The following is a 23,201-nucleotide window of genomic DNA, read 5'->3' on the forward strand; positions in this document are numbered from 1 at the left end:
AAGGAAAACAAGAAATGGGGAAAAGAGAGTTAACCAATAAGAGACTTAGAAGAATACAGAGTTGAAGAAAAACAAAACAATGAGAAAGGTGTGTAAAGAAACTGAGATGAAAGAGATGGAAAAGAGCTAAAAAGACAGTTATAAGGGAAAACAACCTTTATTTGAAGACTCAAAGAACAAGAATATGTTTTAAGACAGAATAAATGATTATAAATCCTTACTGACTGTAGGCCGGTATCAAGAGATGGCATGGGCTGTTGGGTCTGACAAGCCTCTAAGCCATACAAGTCGGTTTCTCATGGGATATTCTTCATGGGATAGATTTAATACAATGGGGATGTTATGAGTCAGGTCCAGAAGCAGCATGACCATGTCTACAGGTCTTCTCAACCAGCCTTAGCAACTTGAATAGTCTCACATAAACACAGCTGTGCTGCATCTGGATAGAAGCAAGCAAATCTCCATGGTACTGTATGTGGCCATGAATTTACCAAAGCAGAGCAATGCTGTGTTTTAACTTTTGCTGTTGTTGCACTTCAGTCAGTGGTTTTCCTTCATGCTGTGTGGCTGCAGTACTGGGGATTTTCCAGTAAGGCTGATGACATTCCACATGATGGGTTTTCCATGATAGCCTGTGCGTCATGTCAGCTAACTGTCAGGGTGCACAGACTCCTCTGGAGAAGTCTTTTCAGTGATTATATTCCAGTTATTTGCCCCCCCTTTTTTTTTAGTTTGGGGTGTTGGGTTGTGATTTATCAATATTGTCTCCCTTACCCCTAAACGACCATGCTTGGATAATTCTACCATTTCAAGCTGGTTTTAGCCATATTTTGCCTGTGGTAGAGGAGCTAATCAGCTTGTGAGTTCTCCTGAGCAGTTAGCTTAACCTTCTTAAGTGTGCAGTTACCTGCTGCTGATAGCTAGGGAAGGACCAGAGTGTGTGAATGACAGCACGAATCCTTTCACGCTTACGGTGGCAGCAGGTGTTTAGGGCTTTTGTTCAGTTTCTCTTGTCTCCCTTGGCTCTGCCCTGACTCTTCTCCCTTTTATCAGTTCAGAATGTTTTACAAAAAACCACTTTGCATTACTCTATAAGCTTTAATCACTAAGTACATACACCCATACTTCTATTGTCTAAATTTGCCCAGGGTTTGCCCTGGGTTCTGAAGCTTCATCCCTGATGGAATTAAGAAGTTGTCTTCTTGCAGGATCATGTCAGGAAGCTGATTTGTGAGTTCCAGTATGAGCTTAATGCTTCATGATGATTATTTGAACTGATGTTTATTGTGAACTGAAAGTAAAAAAAGAATAGCTTGTTCCTCATAGTTAGCTGTGAAAATATATGATCAGTCCATGATTCTGTTTGAGACTACAATGAGTGACCCAGGATTTCATACAAAATGTAATACACTTTTTTAAAGCCTTTTCCTATTCCTCCCCACTGCCTATAAACCCATGCTCTCCAGCATACTTATGCTTGGTTTTAACATCAGACTCCAAAGTGAAGTCAACAGCTAAATTTTTTGCCTTTAATTTTTTAGTACAGAAATTCCTGACAGCACTGTGAAGTGGTCAAAGAATGCACGTACCTGCTGTGGGCCACATCCTAGGGAGTAAAAGTCATCTGAGTTTAAGCACTGCAACACCAATTCATGCCAGCGGAGGATCTGGTTCATGCAGTTCATCCTATGTGCTTTCAGCACCGTGAACTATTACATCCAAATTACAACTGTCCAGATTAATAAGGAAGAAATAATTTACACAGTGAGGTTTGCCTGGGAAAGAATCTGCTGGCTTCCCAGCCTTGCTGATCTATTGTAGAAATGACTCTCGTGTGTCACAAATCACAGTGTCAGTGCTGGATGTATATGCCAAACCTAACTCACTTATGTTCAGAAATAACCATGTGTCCTGATGAGAATTTTGCAGAAATGGAAGCAAGCTGTTTTGTGCTTGGAGTTGTCTCAGTGGGTTTGTATTCTCAAAGGTTTTGGTACATGGAATCTGGCAAGAGACTTAGGGGAGGTTGTCACATTGAATTGGAGGATGTTTTATATATGAGATTAATACTGACTTAGAAGCTTCAGTGTCTTCAGTAGAATGTGTAATGGAATAGCAGGACTGAAAATGGCAGATCTGTTTCAGCACAAAACTGGTGTGATAGACCTATATTCTTTTTTTTTTTTCTTTTTCTTTCTAGTTCTCAGAGGCTTTGCCCTCATGCAGTTCATGATGGGTTGAAACCTGGATGTTTTCCACAGCTAGTACAGAATGTATTGGGTGGAATCACATGGTGTGGGAGCTGGAAGAGATCCCATGAGACTATCTAGACTAGTGGAAGGATCAGCTATATTTTTATGTCTTTAATGTGGGCTAGAATGGCATTTGTGGAATGCTGGTGCCAGATAACCAGGAAACTGATAATTTCTTTTGTGTTTCTGTCTACTGTGGTTATACCCACCTTTTCCAGGGGCAATATGATTTAAAATAAAGGCCAAAGCCAATAACATCACTCTAGTTTTTACACTTATATAAATGGTACTTACATAGTTCTTTCACACTTCTGATCTGGTAGTTGACTTAATCTCTAAATAATGCTTTTAATTCTTATCTCTAGCTTATCAACTCTATGGCTTTTCTCTGTGAATTTTTGGGAACTGCATGTTTCATTAACTGCTTAACACTACATTGCAATTGTAATTTGGTTTAGAACAGGCTCAGTACTGAAAACACAGAATCAAAGCAGAAATCAAAAATACTATGGGAAAGTGCTAGGTTGAGCAAGAAGAGTGAGGATCTGTTCTTGTAAAAATTCAGCTTCTTAGAGAAAAGTGGAAGATTCAGGCTAAAAAACTTCCATACCTGAACTGAAAGGTGTGAAAGTTTTTGTCTGAAATCTATAGGAATGGGACTGATCTTTGGAACTGTGGTGATATATATGACAGGAGAAGTCTGAGGAAGCTGTGGTGAAGAGTGATCAGGCTGTGTCTTCTGCTGTTGAGAAACTGGAAAACTACTCTAGATAAATACAAGGGAAGAAAAAGCTCATGTCACTGGTGAGAGGGGTTTGTTTTGTTTGGTTTTCCAACTGCAAACTACTCAAGTAAAATGATTGTCACTTAATTTCCTTGCTTCATCTGTATAAAACCTACATTCTTAGAGATACGTGGCCGTATAAAAAAGTATTAAAGACTAATAGCTCCTCCAGTGTTTTGAGACTATTGAAAAATGGTGTTTCTGAAGCAGTAGATAGTTGCTGCATGCCCGTGTTACGGTTTATACATAGTAGGACTCTTGAATACCATTTTATTTGTTGCTTGTTGTCCTGGGTTTAGCAGTAGCAGTCATTTTTCTCCTTGGTAGCTGGTACAGTGCTGATAACACCGATGGTTTTTAGTTACTGCTTAAATGTTTACTCTGACCAAGGACTTTGTGAGTCTCCTGCTCTGCCAGGGAGGAGGGGAAGCTGGGAGGAAGCAGAGACAGGACACCTGACTCAAACTAGCCAAAGAGGTATTCCATACCACAGCACGTCATGCCCAGGATGTAACTGGGAGTTATCCAGAAGGGCTGGCTCACTGCTTGGGCGGGCTAGGTATAGGTATCGGTCAGCAGGTGGTATTGTATTGTATTATCTTCCCTTGTTATTTCCTTTATCATTATTATTATTGGTGGTAACAGCAGTGATTTCTGTTATACCTTAGTTACTGGACTGTTCTTATCTCAACCCGTAGGAGTTGCGTTCTTTAGATTCTCCTTCCCATCCCTCCAGGAGCTGGGGGAAGAAAGTGGATGGGGTGGGGGGAATAGACTGCGTGGTTCTGACTTATGGCGTGGGCTTAAACCACAACACCTGTGTATGCAAACTCAGTTTCAGGTATCTGGTTGTTGGCATAAGATCTACAAAGTTCTAATGAGTTACAGAGAATTTTCAATGAGATAGAATTGTGTCTTCCTTTCTATTTTGTTGGGAGCTCACCTGGCAATCTCAAAGTCAAGAAATTGTTCTCCTTGAATTCATTATCAGCAAGGATCTTATGCTGGATCTTTTTCCCCCTTCCTCATTTGAGTGTCCCATTCCTGGCAGTGTTCAAGGCCAGGTTGGATGGGGCTTGGAGCAATCAGCTCTAATTGAAGGTGTCCTTGTCTGTGGCAGGGGGTTGGAATGGGATGAGCTTTAAGGTTCCTTCCAACCCAAACCATTCTAGGACTGTACAATTCCCACAAAGTTCTTGAAGTAAGCAACTTATTCTTTGTTTCTTGGAGCTTATAGTCTTTGAATGTAAAAGTTTAAGGTCATTTTAGGGTCATTTCTCAACATCACATCGGTAATGATTAGAAAAATAATTTCTATTTTTTGAGTGATTTTGGGGGTGTATTTGTTTAGGAATTTACTTCTGAAATACTTTTTGAGTACTCCCTTGTTTTCCTTTTTCTATTTCTTACAGATTTTTAGATTTTTAAAATATACAGAGAACATTTATATATTGAAAGCATAAACTATCCAATGCCATGTTACTTATACTTAGTATTATTTACATTTATTTTTTCATCTACATGTGTTCTGTTCTTCCACAGATTGAATGGGAGAACCTTACTTTTCACTTATCCCAGTGCTGCTTTGCTTGTCCCTCTCAGAGTTAAGGACCAGTAAAGTGAGCATACATTATAGCTGCTTTTCTTTATAAAGTACCTTTGACATACATGGCAATCAGGACACTTTATTTTAGGGTAACCCCCACCCTTCACTAAGCTCAATCCTGAAAAGTAAACACCACTTGGGGCAAAAAGGTTTGCTTGGCAGAAAGATTGAGCTAACGTTATGGATAGGGCTCAGTTTTGCAAGGCTGAGTGAGTATTATGGCCCCAGTCCCATAAGGCACTTGAGCACGAGCTTTATTTTAAAGCGAGTAGCAGGTTGACTGATACCCAGGAAGACTGAACCCAGATAACCCTTGGCACTACATGAGGAGGAGGTCTTGGTTTACTTATTCACTTGTGCCATGGCCAGGGCTGGCTTCTCCAGCATGCTGATGGGGTGGCAGTGCTCAGGTCCTCGGTGGCACCACTGGGGTTTGTGGGGACAACAGGACCCACTGGCTACCTGGGCACATGCCAGGATGTGCTGCTAAGGCCTGATGCCTTGCATGGGGGCTGCAGGCCTGGAGAGCAGGGACAGGGGAAGGAAAATGTGTGGAAATGCTCCCTCACACCAGGCAAGAAGCTTCCTCCACCCAACAAATTCCCAGCTGTCTCATGAGGGCTTCTGTGTTCAATCTTTCCTGAGCTAAGGTCATGCACGTAACCGCTCTGCACATGAGTTGTTCTGTCCAGGAGGAACAGAACTGATCCATCAAAGGGACTCCTTGATGAGGGAAGAGGGAGTGAGTAGAGGGCTGATCTGTCAATCAGCTGTCAGGCATCCTGGCATTTTCATGATAAATTAGGCCCTGTGGATGCTTTGTGGCTTGGCTAACAAAGAGACCGATTTTTTTTTCTTCACCAAATTCCCCATTGCTGTTTCTACACTATATGATTTTACCAAGATTATTTTATTATACTTTGAAAATGTAATACAGCATTGAATAAAGAATAGAAACCATACACATATTTGAAGATTAATTGTATATCAAGTTCTTGTTTTCTTTGGTGTAAGATTGTGATGAAGCTGCATTCTTAGTGTATCACCAGCATCTGCTTAATAAGGTTTTCTAATTTTCTATGCTTACTTGTTTGTATGCTTTTCCTTCAGAGATCATTTGTTATTTTGTGCTGCTGGGCGCTTGCATGTATGTTCCATGGTTTTATATGCATTTCTAATGTTTAGTGAACAACCCCTCATTTTTGGGGTGTGCGGTAGAAGTTACAGAAAGAAGCATTTCTTTCCATAGAGTGAAATGAAACATGTCGATCTTTCTTTGTTCTCGTTAGTGTGTTTGCATATATCACTAGTGCTGGCTGTTACGATGTTGTTTTTTCCCTTCCTGAAACTGATTTACTGTCTGAATTGTCTAAAATGCTATTCTTTTGGTGTTTCTAAGTAACAGAAATCAGACTTCTCATTTGAAATAATATAATATGGTTGTAATAAAATAATTCAGTGTTACAGTATCTTAGATGATATTCCTTTTATTCTTATGCTGCTGCATGAGTAGCATTCACTAAGTAGAAGTGGCAAAGTTAAGGCCGCGTGTTTCTGTCTTCTCAAAAAAGTCCATAAAACAATGAAACTTTCCTATTTTGAGCCAGCTTGGAAGTGGATTATATAAAAAAACCCAAGGCTTCAACCGTACAAAAGTATATTTTTGTGGAGGTGGCTACTGATGGCAACATGTTGCAAAGAAAATAAGTGGAACAAAAGGTTAGTTCTGATTCGATAGACATGGTTAGCATTGAAAACAGACTCACCTCCCACACTGCATAGCAATGAGAAGGGAGCTTGGTGAGAAAGTTCAAACTGCAGAAGATTATCCTTTCATAAATAAATTTCTTTAACAGGCCCCTGTTGAAAATGGTAAGCTTATACCTCTGGGGAGAGCTACCTCTCTAAAGAAGTGCTTCTGCCACTTGCAGTTTTTGGAAACTTTTAAATCTTCTTGAGCAAAAGTAACAAACTTTTCACTCTTTTAAATAAGAGACACATTTTCTGTCCAGAGCGGGTCTATTAATGATGAATTACAGGAGAGAAAAACAAACAAGCCTGAGATTTGCATAGCAAAATATACCTTTATTTTTTTTATTGCTGTGTGATTGAAAGCTTCTCCAACTTCCAGATTACAGTATCTTATACATTCTTATACATACATTTCACTCACTTGCTGTGAGGGTGCAGTTTGCGTTCATCTGACACAAAATATTCTGTCACAGTGCAACCCATGTTCAGAATTATGGACTGAGAATATCCAAATACAAATAACCTGTTTAATAGTCCAGTGTAAATAGAGCAGCTCTCTAAATATACTGAACATAGTTCTAAAAGGCCATATTCATATCGACTGCTACAAAGTTGAGATGTAATAAAAAGTTGTTTAAATAAAATGACTATTTTTTAAAATTTACTAGTTTTGCTCTGTTTCAAAAGCATCTTCTAAAGAAAGTGGTAGGTCTTAAGTGTGGCAGTGATGGTAATACATCCAAAGTGTATGTGTCCTATTTAAGTAGTAAATTGTAAATTGATGTAAGATTAGTTACAACTGTTATACTTAAATTAGGTCCCAGGTAAGGAATCAAGAGCTAAGTCTGGTGAACTCCAATGGTAGCATCCATGGTGAACATGTTTTCTGGGATACTTTGATGATGTGACATCAAGCATGCATATTTTTATGTGTAACTGATTAGTTTGACATTTATGTGACTTTTCTAACTTCTCTCTTGCAAACCAGGTATTACGTCCATATACCTGAGGTGATTGAGCTTTTTTGAATTAGAAGATATTTTAAAACAAGTCTGTCTTACATTTAAAAGACAAACTAATCATGTTAATTTACTGCTTTTTTTCCTCCCTTTTTCATTAAGAGCAATGTAAAATGTTCATAATAAAACATGTTGAAATGGCTGCAGTTGTGCTTTTTTTTTTTTTTTCTTACTGGAAACTGGCTTGCTCACTGCTTTAATACAATTTGCAGTCTCTCAGTTCTGCAGTCAGATTCCTGACAATGACGTTATTTATTGGGTAAATATATCTTGATAAGGAAATGGGAGTAAAATCCCCATAATGAACTATTGAAAAATTTAGAAAGATTCCCCAAAAGGTACAATTTGTTGTGACATTTCAGCAAGGTGGGGGAGAGCTTGGTCAAATGTGCCTTAGTCAAATGTGCCTTCCTTGGATATGAACTCTAATCTGAGAACAATAAAATTATGCTGCATATGGTAATTTTAATATTTAGTTGGCAAAGGTGGAAGGCAGGGATGAGAGAGAATGTCAGTCATTTTCTTAGTTATAGTTAACCTCTTAGAAGGCTGGGAGTGGATTTATCTATATTTGGAAGGTATTTGTTTCAATGCCAATGTTCCTATTACTGACAATTCTCAATTTTGAAGCAATATAAATAAAAGGAAAACTTTAATGTTGTAGAGAACTGCTAAGGAAGATCAGGAAAAGAGAAGACTCTGCAGAGAATCTATAGCAGTCTTCCAGTACCTAAAAGGGGTTGACGAGAAATCTGGAGGGGGAGTTTAACAGGGCATGAAGGGATTGGAAAAGAGCGAATGACTTTAAACTGACAGAGGGAAGATTTAGATTAGACATTAGGGAGAAATTCTTCCCTGTGAGGGTGCTGAGGTGCTGGCACAGGGTGCCCAGAGAAGCTGTGGCTGCCTGTCCTGGGTTCAGCAGTAGCAGTCATTTTTCCCCTTCTTGGTAGCTGGTGCAGTGCAGTGTTTTGACTTTCGGCCTGGGAGCAGAACTGATAGCAATGTTTTGGTTTGGCCAAGGACTTTGTGAGCCTCATGCTCTGCCAGGGATGAGGGGAAGCCGGGAGGAAGCAGAGACAGGACACCTGACCCAAACTGACCAAAGAGGTATTCCATACCACAGCACGTCATGCCCAGGATGTAACTGGGAGTTAGCCGGAAGGGCTGAGGGACTGCAGGGTTGGAGGAGGTATCGGTCGGAGCTTGGTCGGGCGAGTTATCGGTCAGCTGGTGCTGAAGTGTTGTATTCTCTTCCCTTGTTATTTCCTTTATCATTATTATCATTGGTGGTAGCAGTAGTGATCTGTGTTATACCTTAGTTACTAAACTGTTCTTATCCCAACCTGTGGGAGTTGCATTCTTTTCGATTCTCCTCTCCGTCCCTCCGGGAGTAGGGGGAGGGAAAGAAGGGGGGAAGTGAGTGAACGAATTACCTGTCTGGGTTTAAACCACGACAGTGCCCCATTCCTGGCTGTGCTCAAGGCCAGGCTGGACATGGCTTGGAGAAACCTGCTCTAGTGGAAGGTGTCCCTGCCCATGGCAGGGGGTTGGAACTGAATGAGCTTTAAGGTCCCTTCCAACCCAAACCGGTCTGGGATTCTATGATACAGAAAATAGAGCAATCTTTTATGTGGCACATTTTTATGTAATTTAAGATTGTGAGTGGCTCTTCTTTGTGCTGACTGTTCCAATTTCTTCAGCCTTTATTTGTTAAATTCCTTAGATTTCTGACCATTTTCATTCCTTCGTTTTAAAGTCTTTTCAGATGTGCAGTTGTTTCCTCAAACAGCCTGAGACCTGCAGAACCAGGCCTTGTGGCAGGCAGTTTGAGACCAGCAGGTCCCTTCAGCCACTTAGGGAATTCAGAGGGAAGGAGGAGTGAAATGAATTTTTTGTGGGTCAGGAAAGGGTAAATCTGAGTCTTTGGAGCTGTATCAATCCCAATGCATCCTCTTGTAGGCAAGTTAGGTGAGGACAGCAGGATTCTGAGGAGGCAGACAGCTTTTAGAACTGCAGTATTCATTCTTGAGGACTATGAGCAAACAAAGCTTAATTTCTTCTCTTGGCCTGTTTTACGTGCCATGTGTATCATGGACATCTATGTGCAGAACTTGGTTATATGAAACCATTGGGGATTCTGCTTTGCAGAAAGCAATGAAGGCTTATCTTTGTACTGGTAGGCACCCATCAGTAGTTGTAGCATGTAGACTGGGATGGGTTTTGGTTTGGTTGAATTTCTTTTTTTCCAGAATGCATAAAACTCTTCCAGGGAAATTGTGTTTCATGTCAACTTTTCAATACATTGTTATCTTCTGGTGTTTAGGTAGGGTTAATATTGCCTTATTTTGGTAATGGTTATGGACCTTTTGTTTTTAAGCTACTGAAAACATTTGTCTTATTGCTCTAAAGAGTTTTCTGAGCTGTACAGAAGCTACAAGGAGATTAAAACAAAGTGGGAATCACAATCTAGGTTTTCGTTTTTCAGGACCCCCAGGTTTTAAAGCTTGGTGAATATGGAAGATAACTGTTTTAGACATGCATTGTGAAATGAATTGCTTACGCTTTTACTGTCATCCTCCCAAGTACAAAGGGAACCATGCATATACAGGGTTTGCAAGTTTTTGATATCTACAAAAGCATCACAACTGTGAAAGTGTTTTCAATTCAAAGAGCTGCAGAATGTGCTGTTTTGAATCCCTCTTCAGTTTCCACAGAGTCTTATGGAATTGAAAAATGGGAGGTCAGATTCCCAAATAAATGGCATTTCAAAGTTTATTTGATTAGGGCATTTCCACTGTGGCATGGATATCTTTAGTTTGGTAATGCAATCACAAGTGGAAGCACATTCTATACATCTTGTTAGGTTTGCCCTCTGGCTTGTGGTAGTGGGGTAGTCTTTTTCATATATATCAGCAAACTAAGTAATTTCTTCTCCTGTGACATTCTTCTGTATTGTTCCCATTTCTCAAGCAGTCTAAATATCTATTTAATGGAATAAATGTTTTTCATACAGGAAAATTCCAGTTAGGAATCCGTCTTGGTCTTAAAATTAACTCTTTGGAAAATTAGTTGGAAGTTTTTCTATTCCCCATGGATTAGGCTTTGAAGGTTACCAGCAGAAGAGTGGGATGAACTTCATGAACCTAAATGATGACTGTGTATTTCCTAGGCCCTGTTGCACATAGAATTGCAGCTACCACAGGGAATAAATTTATTTGGTGGTGTAATCCTTCACTGATGGAAATAGCAGTGCTTCTGAGCTGTTAGACAAACATCTATAAAATTAGATTGGCTTAACCGAATGCCAACAGTAGCTACTGTACTTTGCTTCAGACTGTAGTTGAATATGCAGAATGCCAGTGAAGTTTTAAAACCTAAGAGAAAATAGCCAAAAGCAGCACATGTTCGGACGAAGAATTTGGTCATGCATGTTCTCCAGCAGCTGGTTTTATTTTAGGTTTAATTTAAGATACATTCAGCTTAATTCCGTATTCAGAGCCATCAAAGCCTACCAAAAATCCTCAGATTTTGTTTCACAGAGATCATTATCAGGTTCTGAGCAATTGTATGTTTATGACTTTCATATTTTGCATTTCTGGGGTTTCATATACTACCCAAGGGCATGGTCTAACTCAAAGAATAACAGGAAATGGCATGCTTTTCATTTACCCTTTTTCATTATTACAGACATACTATATTAAGACCTGTTTCAGAAACAAACCAGTTTTACTTTTTAACCTCCTATGTGTTTTATTAGGTTGCTGAGGTTTCCATTTTTTGTTTTTTTTTTTTAAATGATTATGAAAAGAAAGGATTCTGTGGCCTTTTCTATGTACAAGTTGTACATACACAACTTGTCATACTCAAGTTGTATATGTAGGTCTTTTCAGCGGCTGATCAGAGCAGCAGAAAAGCCACAGAATAAATGAGAGGAGCCCTTTTTCTCTGTTTTTTTCCTGGGAGATTGTTGTACCCTGAGGACCACTGTCCTACCCTTGTGCTTTTTCACCTTTCTGCAAGTACTTAAGCCCCACTGTGTTTTTCATCCATAAGCCATAGTGTAGTCCAGAGTAGTAATGCCCATAGAGACAACTTTAGGTAAAGGCTGTAAAAACTTTATGCTATGTATCTAGCACTGCTGTCCTATCCCAAATCATATTTTTTACATTAAGGAATCTCAGCCCCAAACATCTAGAATTTGGGCTTCAGGATTCACTTACACATCTGGAATGCAGGGAAAAGCTTTTGCTCCATGATTGCTCAATCCCTCTTTCTCTGTTCAATTATGGTTATAAGTTTTCATAGGATCCCATACTGGTTTGGGTTGGAAGGGACCTTAAAGGTCATCCAGTTCTGACCCCCTGCCACAGACAGGGACACCTTCCACTAGACCAGGTAGCTCCAAGCCCCATCCAGCCTGGCCTTGAACACTACCAGGGATGGGGCAGCCACAGCTTCTCTGGGCACTCTGTGTCAGCACCTCAGCACCCTCACAGGGAAGAACTTCTTTCTAATGCCTAATCTGAATCTCCCCTCTGTCAGGTTAAAACCAGTCCCCCTTGTCATGTTGCCTTGCAAGAGTCTGAAATTGAAGATAAAATTGTAGCTGTGGTAGATTCTTTGTGTGGTAATGAAATTATCTTAGGTACATATATATGCTGTATCTTTGGTTTGTTTTCTGCAACCAGATGATGACTCTTAACCTCACTGGTCTGCCAAGCTTTTGCTTTAAGAGCTTGCTCCTAAATAAGACCTTAGGTGCTATCTTAAATGTGCTGAAAATTGAGCTTTTGGCTTATTTTTCACCTAGATTTGGGAGAATGTAACTCAGAATTTGCAAGATCAAAACCCTGATGGATGCTTTTTAGGTCAATTTTACAGTGGTCATGCTCAAATAAGGAGGTCAAAGGAAGAATGCTGAGCCATGGATGCCAATGAAATAACTGCTGTCTCCTGTTTTGCATTAAGCCTGTGCAAATGACCATATAGTTGGATGTGAACTGACGATGCTTTGAAGAACAAGAAGGCAAGTAAGGGCTTTTCCAAACTGGGGCAGAGCAACTAAGCCTGTCCCATGATCAAAGTATGTGACCTGACAGGTCAGCTCTGCCATCAGCACAGCCATGAGCCTGGTGCCATCTGAGTGAGAGTGCCAGTACACCATTCAGGCTGCAGAGCTGGGATTAGAGATGGGATGCAAGCGAAGTAGCTGAAACAGTAAATTAGTTTTTCCTTTTCTATTGTATTACATGGTTGTGGACCTGATTTTTGAGGACAGTGCCTCTTGGCACATACACTGAAAGGAAGGACCAGTGGCTTAACTTAGCGCCAGTTTAAGCTAGTAGTGCTTTCTTGTGGCTGGATAAAAGTGGAAATGAAACTCTTCTCTAGTGCACTGAAGGAAGTAAATTTTGCTATTAGTGAAAAACATGGGTATGTGCTTTGAAAAGCAGATGCACACAGACCATATAGCTCAAATCAACAGTTTCCAGTTCCTATTTTAGGCAAGTAAAGCAATTATTGAATGAAACAAGTTTGTGTATTCAGGGCAGTTTAATTACAGCCTTAAACAATAAGTTGGGTTGCATTGATGATTGCCAACTCCTGTTGCTATGCTGGGCTGCTGGGTGGTCTTGGACATTAACTGGGTGCATCATGCCTGGATTGTCTGCATGTTTGGGTCTGCAAAGGCAGCCTTGGACCCACTGAGATGTTTGCGAGACCATGATCTTGTGAGATTTATAGCCCAATTCTGCAAATCCCCAGGTTTAGGTAGGCAAGTATCTAATCATGCAGGCACCTTGCCAGAGCTTTTGAACTCGGAAAGTGATTTAATTGTCAGAGACCTAAATTGATTGTCAGAAGCTGGTCAGTTCCAAGCCTGTCTTACATGTTTGTCTCATTTTTGACAGGGAGCTTTTCCTGTGCTGTTTGATAATATGGTTTTAGATAGTGTGTTTTGCTTCATTTTTCTTTTTTAAATAGCTGTTTATGAGCTATCTGAACGTAACTTGAGTTATTTCCTCTCCTAAAATGCAAATTTCTTGCTCCTTTCTTTTGGAGTGCTTAGAATGTGTGTTGAATGATTGCACTTTGACTACACCAAATTCCCATCAGTCTTGGTACTCCTCTAGCCTCCAGTTTTTCTCTGGTATTTTGGCATTATACAGTGGTTTAAGCACTCAGCGCCCTATAAGGAAAGGAAGCCCTATGTGCCTTTTAGAGGTAGCAAACAAAACCACCGAATCTCAATCTTGTTTTGTTCACTTCACCACATGTGAGATGAGTCTTTAGTAAAGTACTAAAGTGAAACAGAGAGTGTAGAAGTTTGTACACAATTATGTACCAGTTGTTTTCTCCTGCTTTGGGTGCTTGCTTGGTTCGGGTCCCTTTCTGGGATTTCTTGTGCTTTGATTCAGGATCCATATGTCCCATGGGGACATCCAAATTCTAAATTCCCTACTCTTATGTGTCTTTTGGGTAGGAGGAGGGTGGTGTTTACCCTTAAGTGACTTACCACAAGCCACAAAGGAAACAAAACAGTTAATTCTTCAAATCACAGATTGGCTGAGGTTGGGAGAGACCTTTGGATGCCATCTAGTCCAACCCCCTTCTCAGACAGGGTAACCTAGTGTTCAGAACTAGGCACAGTACACTGTGTGGCAAGGTGTGGCCTTTCCAGTGCTGAATAGAAGGGAAGGTCACCACTTCTCCTAATATAGCCCAGGATACCATTAGCCTTTGCCCCTAGGGCATGTTGCTGGCTCACTTAGAATATTCTAATACCCAATCCTGTGCCCTTTTGGGACATCTTTTCCATGCAAATTCAGGTTCTGTCCCAAGAATCCCTGTTTTCTGTCAACTTGCTGCATGTACTAAGTGGTCTTCAAAGCCCCCCCCTCCATGTTCACTGTGCTGGTGTTGATGTGGTATGATACAAAATGCGCTGCTTTACTGCATGGTTGATAAAGCATGATTGATTGTTGATAGCATTGCTAGCACTAGTTCAGCATGTTGTCAGAGCTGGTAACTCAGTTACTGACAAAAGGTGATTAGCTTTTGTTAAGTGGAAGTGTCTGTGTAACTCACTGTTCACTACACCTGATGGACCTGCTTGAGTTTGTCAATCTTTGAGTATGACCAAACAATAGAAAAGGAGATGTCCTAAGGTAAGCTGGAGAACCGGCTATTTTGGTACCCGCTATAAGCAGCACATCACTGCTGCATCAGAAGTGATTTCCTTAGGAGACAGGAGAGAAGTCTTAGAATTTGCTTGTATATGTCTTCATAATACTTGAAAAAAGGGCAACTGCTGTTGCCCTGATAATTGTGCTACATACTATTGCTAGAGGTCTTGAGTAATTCCTCAAGTCTTCAGTGTCATCTAAAATTGCTTATTCGCATTCAGAATAAAAGGCACTAGAAAACATGTTGATTTTTGAAGGGCATCAGTCAGCAAATCATAATTCAAATGACATATCTCATGAAAAAAAAAGAAATGAATGCTTTTACCAGTCTTTTCTAATTATTAGATCCCTATTATACAGACAATGGGTCATCTTGACCTCCTTTGAGGTCTTGACATTGTTATTGACATGTTCATTTAGTGATTGCATAGATTTACAGCATCATTTCAGCTCATGTGATGATGTGAAAGTATAATGGCCTTCTGCCTTCCTACCAAGTTTTGTTGGGTCACTTCATAATGTCTTTTGGAAGAGAAAGTTCAGGCATTTCATCTATCCAACTAAATGCTTGTAGTAACAATGAAAAAAATATCTTTGAAGGATATAATTTTTTTTACTGAAAATTGGTGTTTTCCTACTCTTCATAATAACTTTTGGCAAGTGTTTTCAGGGCATGTATATCAGTGGTCTTCAATATACGGGATATACGTGACTCTTCTTGTATCTTAAGCCTGGTCCACATTTGCAGCTTTAGCCAGCCCTAACAAGGATGCTCTCTTCCCTGTAAATATCCCCCAAACATGCTCAGATATCAGTTCAAGTGACAGAAGCAGGTTTCCTGAGAGAGATTTGGAGTAAACTCTTAGAGAATGTTTCCTCCATGTCTTTTCCTGAAGCTTGGTTCCTAGGTTATATCTACCTGCAGAGAACGGGGACGTTTTGACCAGGAGCTGTCAAACTGTGATCCTGATGTCCAGTCTCCTCTGTGTGGACACTCTGCCTGTCCTTTTACCTGGGGCTTGTATCCAGCTCCTGCAACCCTGCTTTCAAGCACCCTGCTGGAGGAGAGGTACCTACACAGAGGTTTTGAGAAGCGTTTCAAATTATCTGAGAACACAAACAGTTATGTAGTTTATTTGCATAATCAGATGTCTAATTAATGTAATATTTTACAGACACAGCATAAGTCATGGAGTAAGCAAAAATTAATCTTGTTCTGTGTTACTGTTCATCACCTTCTTTTGGATGGACTGCATAATGCTAGGCACACGAAAACCGCTAGGAAACAATTCTGTTTACATTACGTGAAGAGTGGAGGCAAAACACTTGAGGTAAAAGCCTGTGTTTAGATCAAATATAACAAAAGGCCTGTGGGGATGGTTGTTTTGGCTTGTGCCTAAATACCTGAGTGGTCATACCCCCCTATGCGACTGTGGGACTGACTGTGCTGGGGTGATGATCAAAGTAGATGCATTTAGTGAAAAGGGTCCCTCTCTTGCTTCAGAGACCTCTTGGGCATCATCAAGACCTATGGTACAGATCAACATTGCTAGAGTTAATTAAAAAATGGCATATTTATAGCTTCTTGTGTGACTATCTTCTAACCTGACTTAAAGCAAATCTGGAGAGGGGCTTTTTGCAAGGGTCTGTAGTGACAGGACAAGGGAAAATGACTTTCAACTGACAGAGGGGAGATTGAGATGAGCTCTTAGACAGAAGTTCTTCCCTGTGAGGGTGCTCAGGCACTGGCACAGGGTGCCCAGAGAAACTGTGGCTGCCCCATCCCTGGCAGTGTTCAAGGCCAGATTGGAAGGGACTTGGAGCAACCTGCTCTAGTGGAAGGTGTCCCTGCCCTGCACTGGGAACCAGTTAGTGCTAGGGACTTCTGTCTGCAGTCAGAATTCCAGCAGTTTGGAGTTTAGTCTGTACAGTGTGTTTTTCTTTACATATATATAAACATTTTACATATGTGTGTGTGTGAAATCTATGATCCATCTTTGTTGCTTTTTGTACTTGGTTATTGAGCCTTTGAAGGAAAAACTATGAAGGGTTTTTCTTAATTCCATTTTAACTTTGCAGTGATAAAAGAAATGCCAATGATATTTGATAATTGCTTTTACTTAAGAATAAGAATACATGAGAAACATGTAACATGCAATCGTGTTTTGAGGTACTGTAGTAAGTTTGAAAAGTGCTGAAAGGGAAATCTGAATAAAATCTTTCTATTGATTTTCTTCTTCCATTATCGTTCAAGTTAACTAATTTTTCAGAGAGCTTTTGAAATGACTTACTCGGATTGAGTCAGAGTGGAGTTTTGCTTCCATACTAGATTATTGTAATTAATTATAAAATTGAGTTTAACCTGTCTAGGTTGTCAATATCCAAAGACAAATGCTAGAACTAATGAAGTCCAGGAAAGATTAGTTCTGGATCTTGGGGATGCTGTCTCTCAGGTGCCAGTTTTGTTCTGGCTTTATAAATCATTACCACTTCTCTTTTCATCTGGGGAAATATATATTTGAATTGAACAAAGATGTTTAGAAAATCCTACCAAAATAGGCAAAGTTGTTGCCTTAAAAGTTGTTGTCTGCTTAAAATATTTTTACATGTGGAGATAAGCTGCAGATAGTTTGGCATCTTGACCAGCGTATACAATTTTAAAAGCCAGTGAGAGCAAAAATGAGTATCACTGGAATTTATGGTGACATTTTGTTTAGGTGGAAGATGTATCGCATTCTTGAAATACCTGATACTGTGTAAGGTATTTCCTTATTTTACGTTTTTTCCAGAAATCCTAGGCTACTATCCCTGTGAACAAAGCCTGTATGAATGCATTCACATGCAGGCTTCATGGCATACCCAGTTGCTTGGCTTGGTACAGGTTATCAAACCAATATTTCTGTACGATGTTGTGATATAAGCCCCCATCATTTGCATTTTTAATTTGGGAGAAGGTCTTGTAGCATTTGGTTCACATAGCTGCTGCAGAATTTGAGCACTGTTTGTGCCTGTTCTTGTTACCTGAAAGGACGTTTCTTCTGCCACACACAGAATCATAGAATCATGGAATGGTTTGTGTTGGAAGGGGCCTTAAAACTTATCCAGTTCCAACCCCCTGCCATGGGCAGAGACACCTTCCAGTAGAGCAGGTTGCTCCAAGGCTTGTCCAACCTGGCCTTGAGCACTGCCAGGGACAGGGCAGCCACAGCTTCTCTGGGCAACCTGTGCCAGCACCTTCATGACACCTTCATGGTGAAGAATTTCCTAATGTAAAATGGCTTACATGTTATCAAAAGTGCCCCCACTCCTTTTTGAGCACTGAAAATGAGTGTTTTGCAACAATGCTATAGTAATAAGTGACAGCCACTCCAAAGGAGAGGATTCTGTATTTACATAATGAACTTCACATAACAAACAAGATAACCATTGGTGTCTTGTGTCATCAGTAATGAAGTGATAAAGCTATGTCTGACCCAGAGGAAGCAAGATCCCAAAGTGAACATGCAAGCTTGAACATTCAAAACTTGGTTCCCTGTAATTCTGTGTCTTGCTTCCCTCACTTCAAACTTGGCAGCTAGAATGAGCAAACTCCAGTTACGATTCAAACAGTGGTTGTGGCACGTGTGCTCTGGGGTACGGCTGCGCTGATGCCTGCGCAGCATCAGGATCTGGGGCTGAGAGCTGTATTTTCTCAGAGATGTTTCCCCAGATGCTGGGTTTCTTCAGAGATGAATAGGGTTAAAGATGAGGGGATTGGCTGGAAAGTGTGTCAGCATTTAAATTACTCAAAGCCCAATCACTAGAAGGAACTTCCCATTACTAAAATCAAAGAAAATTACTGTTCTGAAGCAGTGAAAAGGTCTCCTGCTTTAGAGAGATAATGTTCTCTCAGCATCCAGAAGGGCATGACATTTTTCCCTTGTTTGATTATATTAGGTATATTAAACATGACCTCGATGTTTAAGGTTGCTCAAGCTGCAAGAGTTCAAAAGATTTTTGGATGAGATTTCTTCAATTTATTTTATTAAGCCTCTGCTATAATTGTAAATAGTCACTCTTTTAAAGAACAAATAGTAAGAGGTCAAATATTACATATTTATGATTCTGTATTTCATTGCAAAGGGAATTTCTCAGGAAAAGGAATGTAGCTATGGTGGTTAGAAAGATATTTAAGAATCATTGGTGTACGAATAAAAAGGCTTTAATTCAAAGAAAAGTGTATAGAAAAAGTGTTCTGAATGTTGACTCAGCATAAGGAGAAGTGAATAATACTAGTTTTTGGCTCTAGGTGTTCACTTTTAGAAGACAGGTTTGAATAAATATCATCAAAGAGACAAGGAATGGCATCAGTGTTATAGTTAAAGGAGAGATGATTTTCTAGCACTTTGTAATTTAAGATTGGCAGGCTTATTTTTAAGTTTAAAAATCATAGAAATAAATGAGCTTTGTCATTCTTTATGGTGTTTCCTGATTGTTCCAAGTACTAAGATTTGAATTTAGGAAAAGGGTAATATAAGTATTGTTATTAATAATAATAATAAAACAATATCCTTACATGCCTTTCCATAAAGTCTCTCTTCAGCTCTCTTGTAGACCCCTTTAGGTACTGGAAGGCTGCTATAAGATCTGGAGCAGAACTGGTTAAAATTTTCCACTGAGAAATATTTTTTCCTTAAAGTACTGTGGTTCTGTTTGATATGCAGGAAATGGTTATTACTGGTTAGAAAGAAAACCCCAAGGTCAAGGTTTGGCATAGAAAATACTGACACTTCTGCAATTTAAAGAGTTGTTTTATTTCTACGGTATCAAAAATACAAATCAAAACAAAGTGTGTGTTTTCATTTGGATGCTTAAACTATTGATTTGCTGCAAAAATGATGACTCTAAATCTCTTTGAAAGTTCTCACAGGAAAACCAAAACACTTGGAGTTCTTCATCACTTACATATACGAGAACCAGATTGCCTTTCTAGCCTCCCTGGTGTAGTTGGTTAAAACTGCCTTAAACCCATAGTGACTGAATTTGAGTGTACTTAATTTGAAGACATGAACATCAGTGACATGATGCAATCTAAAATGAATTTTGCAGAAACCTCTGCTGGGTATTTGGGTCTGCATGCTGCAGGAGACCAGGGGCACAGGAGGGAGAGCATCCTGTGGAAGAATGTGGTACTGCTGTGCTATACTCTCTGTCCACCTCCAAAGGGTTCAAAAGGCATTTTTGTTGATATTTTCATTTGCATAGAGTGGGACATTTTTCTCTTTTCCCAAGTGTAGGAGGGACTGAAGCAAACTACTTGACGAAGTTGTGTTTAAACCAGTGCTGTTAGTCCCTGGTGAGACCAGAATAATATACACAGTGCGTGTTGTTGAGTGAGGCAGCTGGCTCCCACTCTGATATGTCAGGATTAATCCAGTATGTTCTCATTCAATTGCTACAGCTTTAAGTTCTTCACAGCATATTATACTAGAGCAGGCCGTAACTCATACAAGTAAAGTTGATCTTAAGTGTCATGCCTATAGACCCTCCAGCCTTTCATGTCTGACCTTTTTTTTTTCCAGAGGAAAATGCCTTGGCTTTACATAGCAGTAGTTTTCCTGGAGGAAATGGGCTAAGGTAGAGAAAATAGTCTTGTACATGTGCTGACATATACAACATAGTGGTGCAAAGGGGCAGAGAAAATTCTTTTGAAGTCATCTGTGGTCTGAAATACTCAACAGATTGGCAGTTGTGACTCAGTAAGGGTTTAAAACATGCAGGAAAATGCACAGACCAGCAAGAATTCATGTCACCCTGGTTATAATGGAAAATGGAAGAAGGGAAACCAAATTCAGTGCTGTGTGGGATGATGGATTCTGTGTGATTAAGGCTTCTGCCAGTACCATGCCCACAGTAGGATTTCCTTTGTGACCTTCTCATGTATGCTTGAAGATTTAAGTGTAGGGGAAAACATCACAGATTACTTATTTGTGGATTAGAAAGGGGAGAGATTTGTCTTACTATTGTCACTTACAGGTGTTAGAGTAAATAAATGTGGCAGGATGCAGCAGTAGTTTCAGCTCCACAGAGCACAAAGGATAAACACAAGCTTGCTTTCTCCTCATATTGTGTTGAATCCCCTATGAGGGGCTTCAGGAAGGGCAATAAGGGCAAATGGCTGTGTGAGGTTGGTGTGATAAACCCAGGATCCAATGCACTGATGATTCCCAGGGCTGGAAATTCTCTTTTCATTCTGTTTTGTCCAAGGAAAGACTTTATTTACAGTGGTTTGTTGATGCTGACTTCTTTCGCTCATTCCCTTCTTTTAAGGGAACATTGTCTAGTTAAAGGCTGGAAGACTCAGTTGTCTTCTGATTACAAGCCCCTTCAAACACCAGATAGACTCTGCTCTCTCTATACAGGGCAGATGTTCACCAAAACCTGTGTACATTCAAACTCTGGGTATGTTTCTCAATAAAAGTTTGGTTTGGCAACACTTCCATCAGTCGCTATTTCAGCCTCTTCCTGCATGTATTATAGTCCAGGTATCAGGTCACAAATTCATGTCTGATGTCTTCCTGGTAGCACTACTCTTTGCATTGCCTCCTACCTTGGTCATTCTTATGCAGGGGACTAGTTTCCAGGTCCTGGTAAGGAGAATCCTTTTTCTGTCGCCCAGATACCTTCTCTTGCGGTAAATGCCAACCACAGGGAACAAGCAGACCTTTGGGCAGTTGTAAATCACTTTCTCCATGCAAACACGGTTTTCCTTTCCCTTCCTTTCATACAGGTCGATAAAGTGTGTGGACAGCCCAAACAGCAAGAAGGGAACCTGTCATCAGACAATATAGTGCCAGTGAAGGAAGCGACTGCTGACACCCAGACATTTGTGACGGCTCACGCTAGTCTGAACAATAGAAGAAGGTAACCTTAAGGAACAGTTGCTTTGAAATAAACTGTCTACCTCACAGTTTGTATTAATGGCTTCTTGCACCATAGTGTTTAAGCCACAGCCAGGGTTCTGTCACCTTGCCTCTGTGCTACCCAGCCATTGCCATTACTGATAGTTACACAGATGTCTTTGTGGTATTTCACTGCAGGTCTCTTCAAGAAAAGCTTTTTACAGGCCAGACTCGATGTCATTACTTAGCATCGAGGTATTCCTTGCTTCCAGAAACTTCCAGTGAAAATGGTGAAAGCTTTTCCTCCATAAGGCCAGAGTAGTTTCCACAGTTGAGTCTCAATTAATTAAAATACAACTGGTAGGTCTTTAAGGACTTAAGCTTATCCAGGGACAGAGGTGGAAAAGAGGAAGTGGTGAAAGGGAAAAACAGAAAGTCAGTACCCCATTTCACAGGGCTGGGGAGGAGTAGTGAGATCCCTGGCAATCTCCTTCATTTGTTACACAACAAAACCAGAGCAGATGCATGTATGTTTAGGCTTCTCATGTCCATCTTGGCTTCTGTTCTTCAGTTGCTTGCCAGCTGAGACACTAGATAGATGAATTACAGCCACTGTCCTGGCATGAGTGTCGCTGCTCCCGGATCTCCTAGTCTTTCTTTCACTTTCCCTTATGTAGCTCATGTTCGCTTTCCTCATTGTAAGTGGGGAGGGAAGAATGTCTTTGCAGTCCCACTCATGACACGAGTAGATGTCAGAGCGAACAGACCATAAAATCACAATGACATATTTCTGGCTAACACGTTCCCTGTAACACCAGCATTAATCTGGAACAACTTCAGCAAAGTGAGTGGAATTGTGCTGGGCTTATGTCTCTATCTGAGAACAGTATCTAATCTGTGCAGGGGTCTATGTGTATCTATGTTGGATAGGTGGATGACAGACAGTAATAATGAAATTTACATAGCCTGGATTCTGGAGTCTGTGGTTTTTAGGTGAGGTTTTTATCCATTTCTATCTTGCTTCTCATCTCAGCTTGCATGAATGAAACAAACACTGCTTTGAAAAGTAAAAGTTATAGCAGCAATGTAAGTTTTTTGATTAGTAGTGGTATTTTTATCCCTTTGTAATTGTTTTTAAAGACACAAGGTCCTAGGCCATCTTCTGTATAACTCATTGACTTCACTGGGACTTATATGTAAGCAAAAAGGCAAAATTGCCAACCTATGAACAGGTAACCTCTTAAAAAGATGCAATTTGGTGTGTTTAACAGAATGACAGCAGTTCTTTCTCACCTGGGGATCTGCTCCTTCCCCTTCCCAACCATCTAGAATTATTTGGATATTGACCTGCAAGACCTGTAGATGGAAAAGAAAATATATTAAAACTAATATACTGTAAATTAAGCAGCTCCCCCAAATTGGTCTGCACTCTGAAATTCATCTATCAAAAAAATCTAAACTAAAGCCATCCCTACATAGGTGGCATTCAAACATTACTGAAATAGTGTTGGTCGGTATTATGGAGAGCTTATCCACCAAAAAATGAATGATGGAGCCATGCCATTTTAGTAACAGAAGATTATTTCCAAATTTCCCATAACTTCTTATAAATCTCATGGCATGAAGCTTGTACTTCTGGGAATGAATGAAGCAGTAAACAGAGTGAAAAACACAGTGATTGGCTACATCGCTGTGTTGTTCCTCATCTGTCATTTAA

At 40.1% G+C, this 23,201-nt stretch overlaps 1 protein-coding gene across 4 annotated transcripts in view; it reads left to right on the forward strand.

Moving 5' to 3' along the window:
• LOC130608566 (glypican-5-like) overlaps positions 1 to 23,201 on the forward strand; it is a 386,458-nt gene that overhangs the window by 130,561 nt on the left and 232,696 nt on the right. For all 4 annotated transcript variants that reach the window (XM_057426555.1, XM_057426556.1, XM_057426553.1 and 1 more), the window contains exon 4: positions 21,373 to 21,506. In XM_057426555.1, coding sequence (XP_057282538.1) covers positions 21,373 to 21,506 — 134 coding nt within the window. The remainder of the gene's footprint in view (positions 1 to 21,372; positions 21,507 to 23,201) is intronic.

This window comes from Pezoporus wallicus, unplaced genomic scaffold (assembly GCF_028554395.1).
Source record: "Pezoporus wallicus isolate ANWC-B61680 ecotype Strahan unplaced genomic scaffold, APGP_CSIRO_Pwel_v1 contig_7680, whole genome shotgun sequence".
Lineage (NCBI taxonomy): Eukaryota > Metazoa > Chordata > Aves > Psittaciformes > Psittacidae > Pezoporus > Pezoporus wallicus.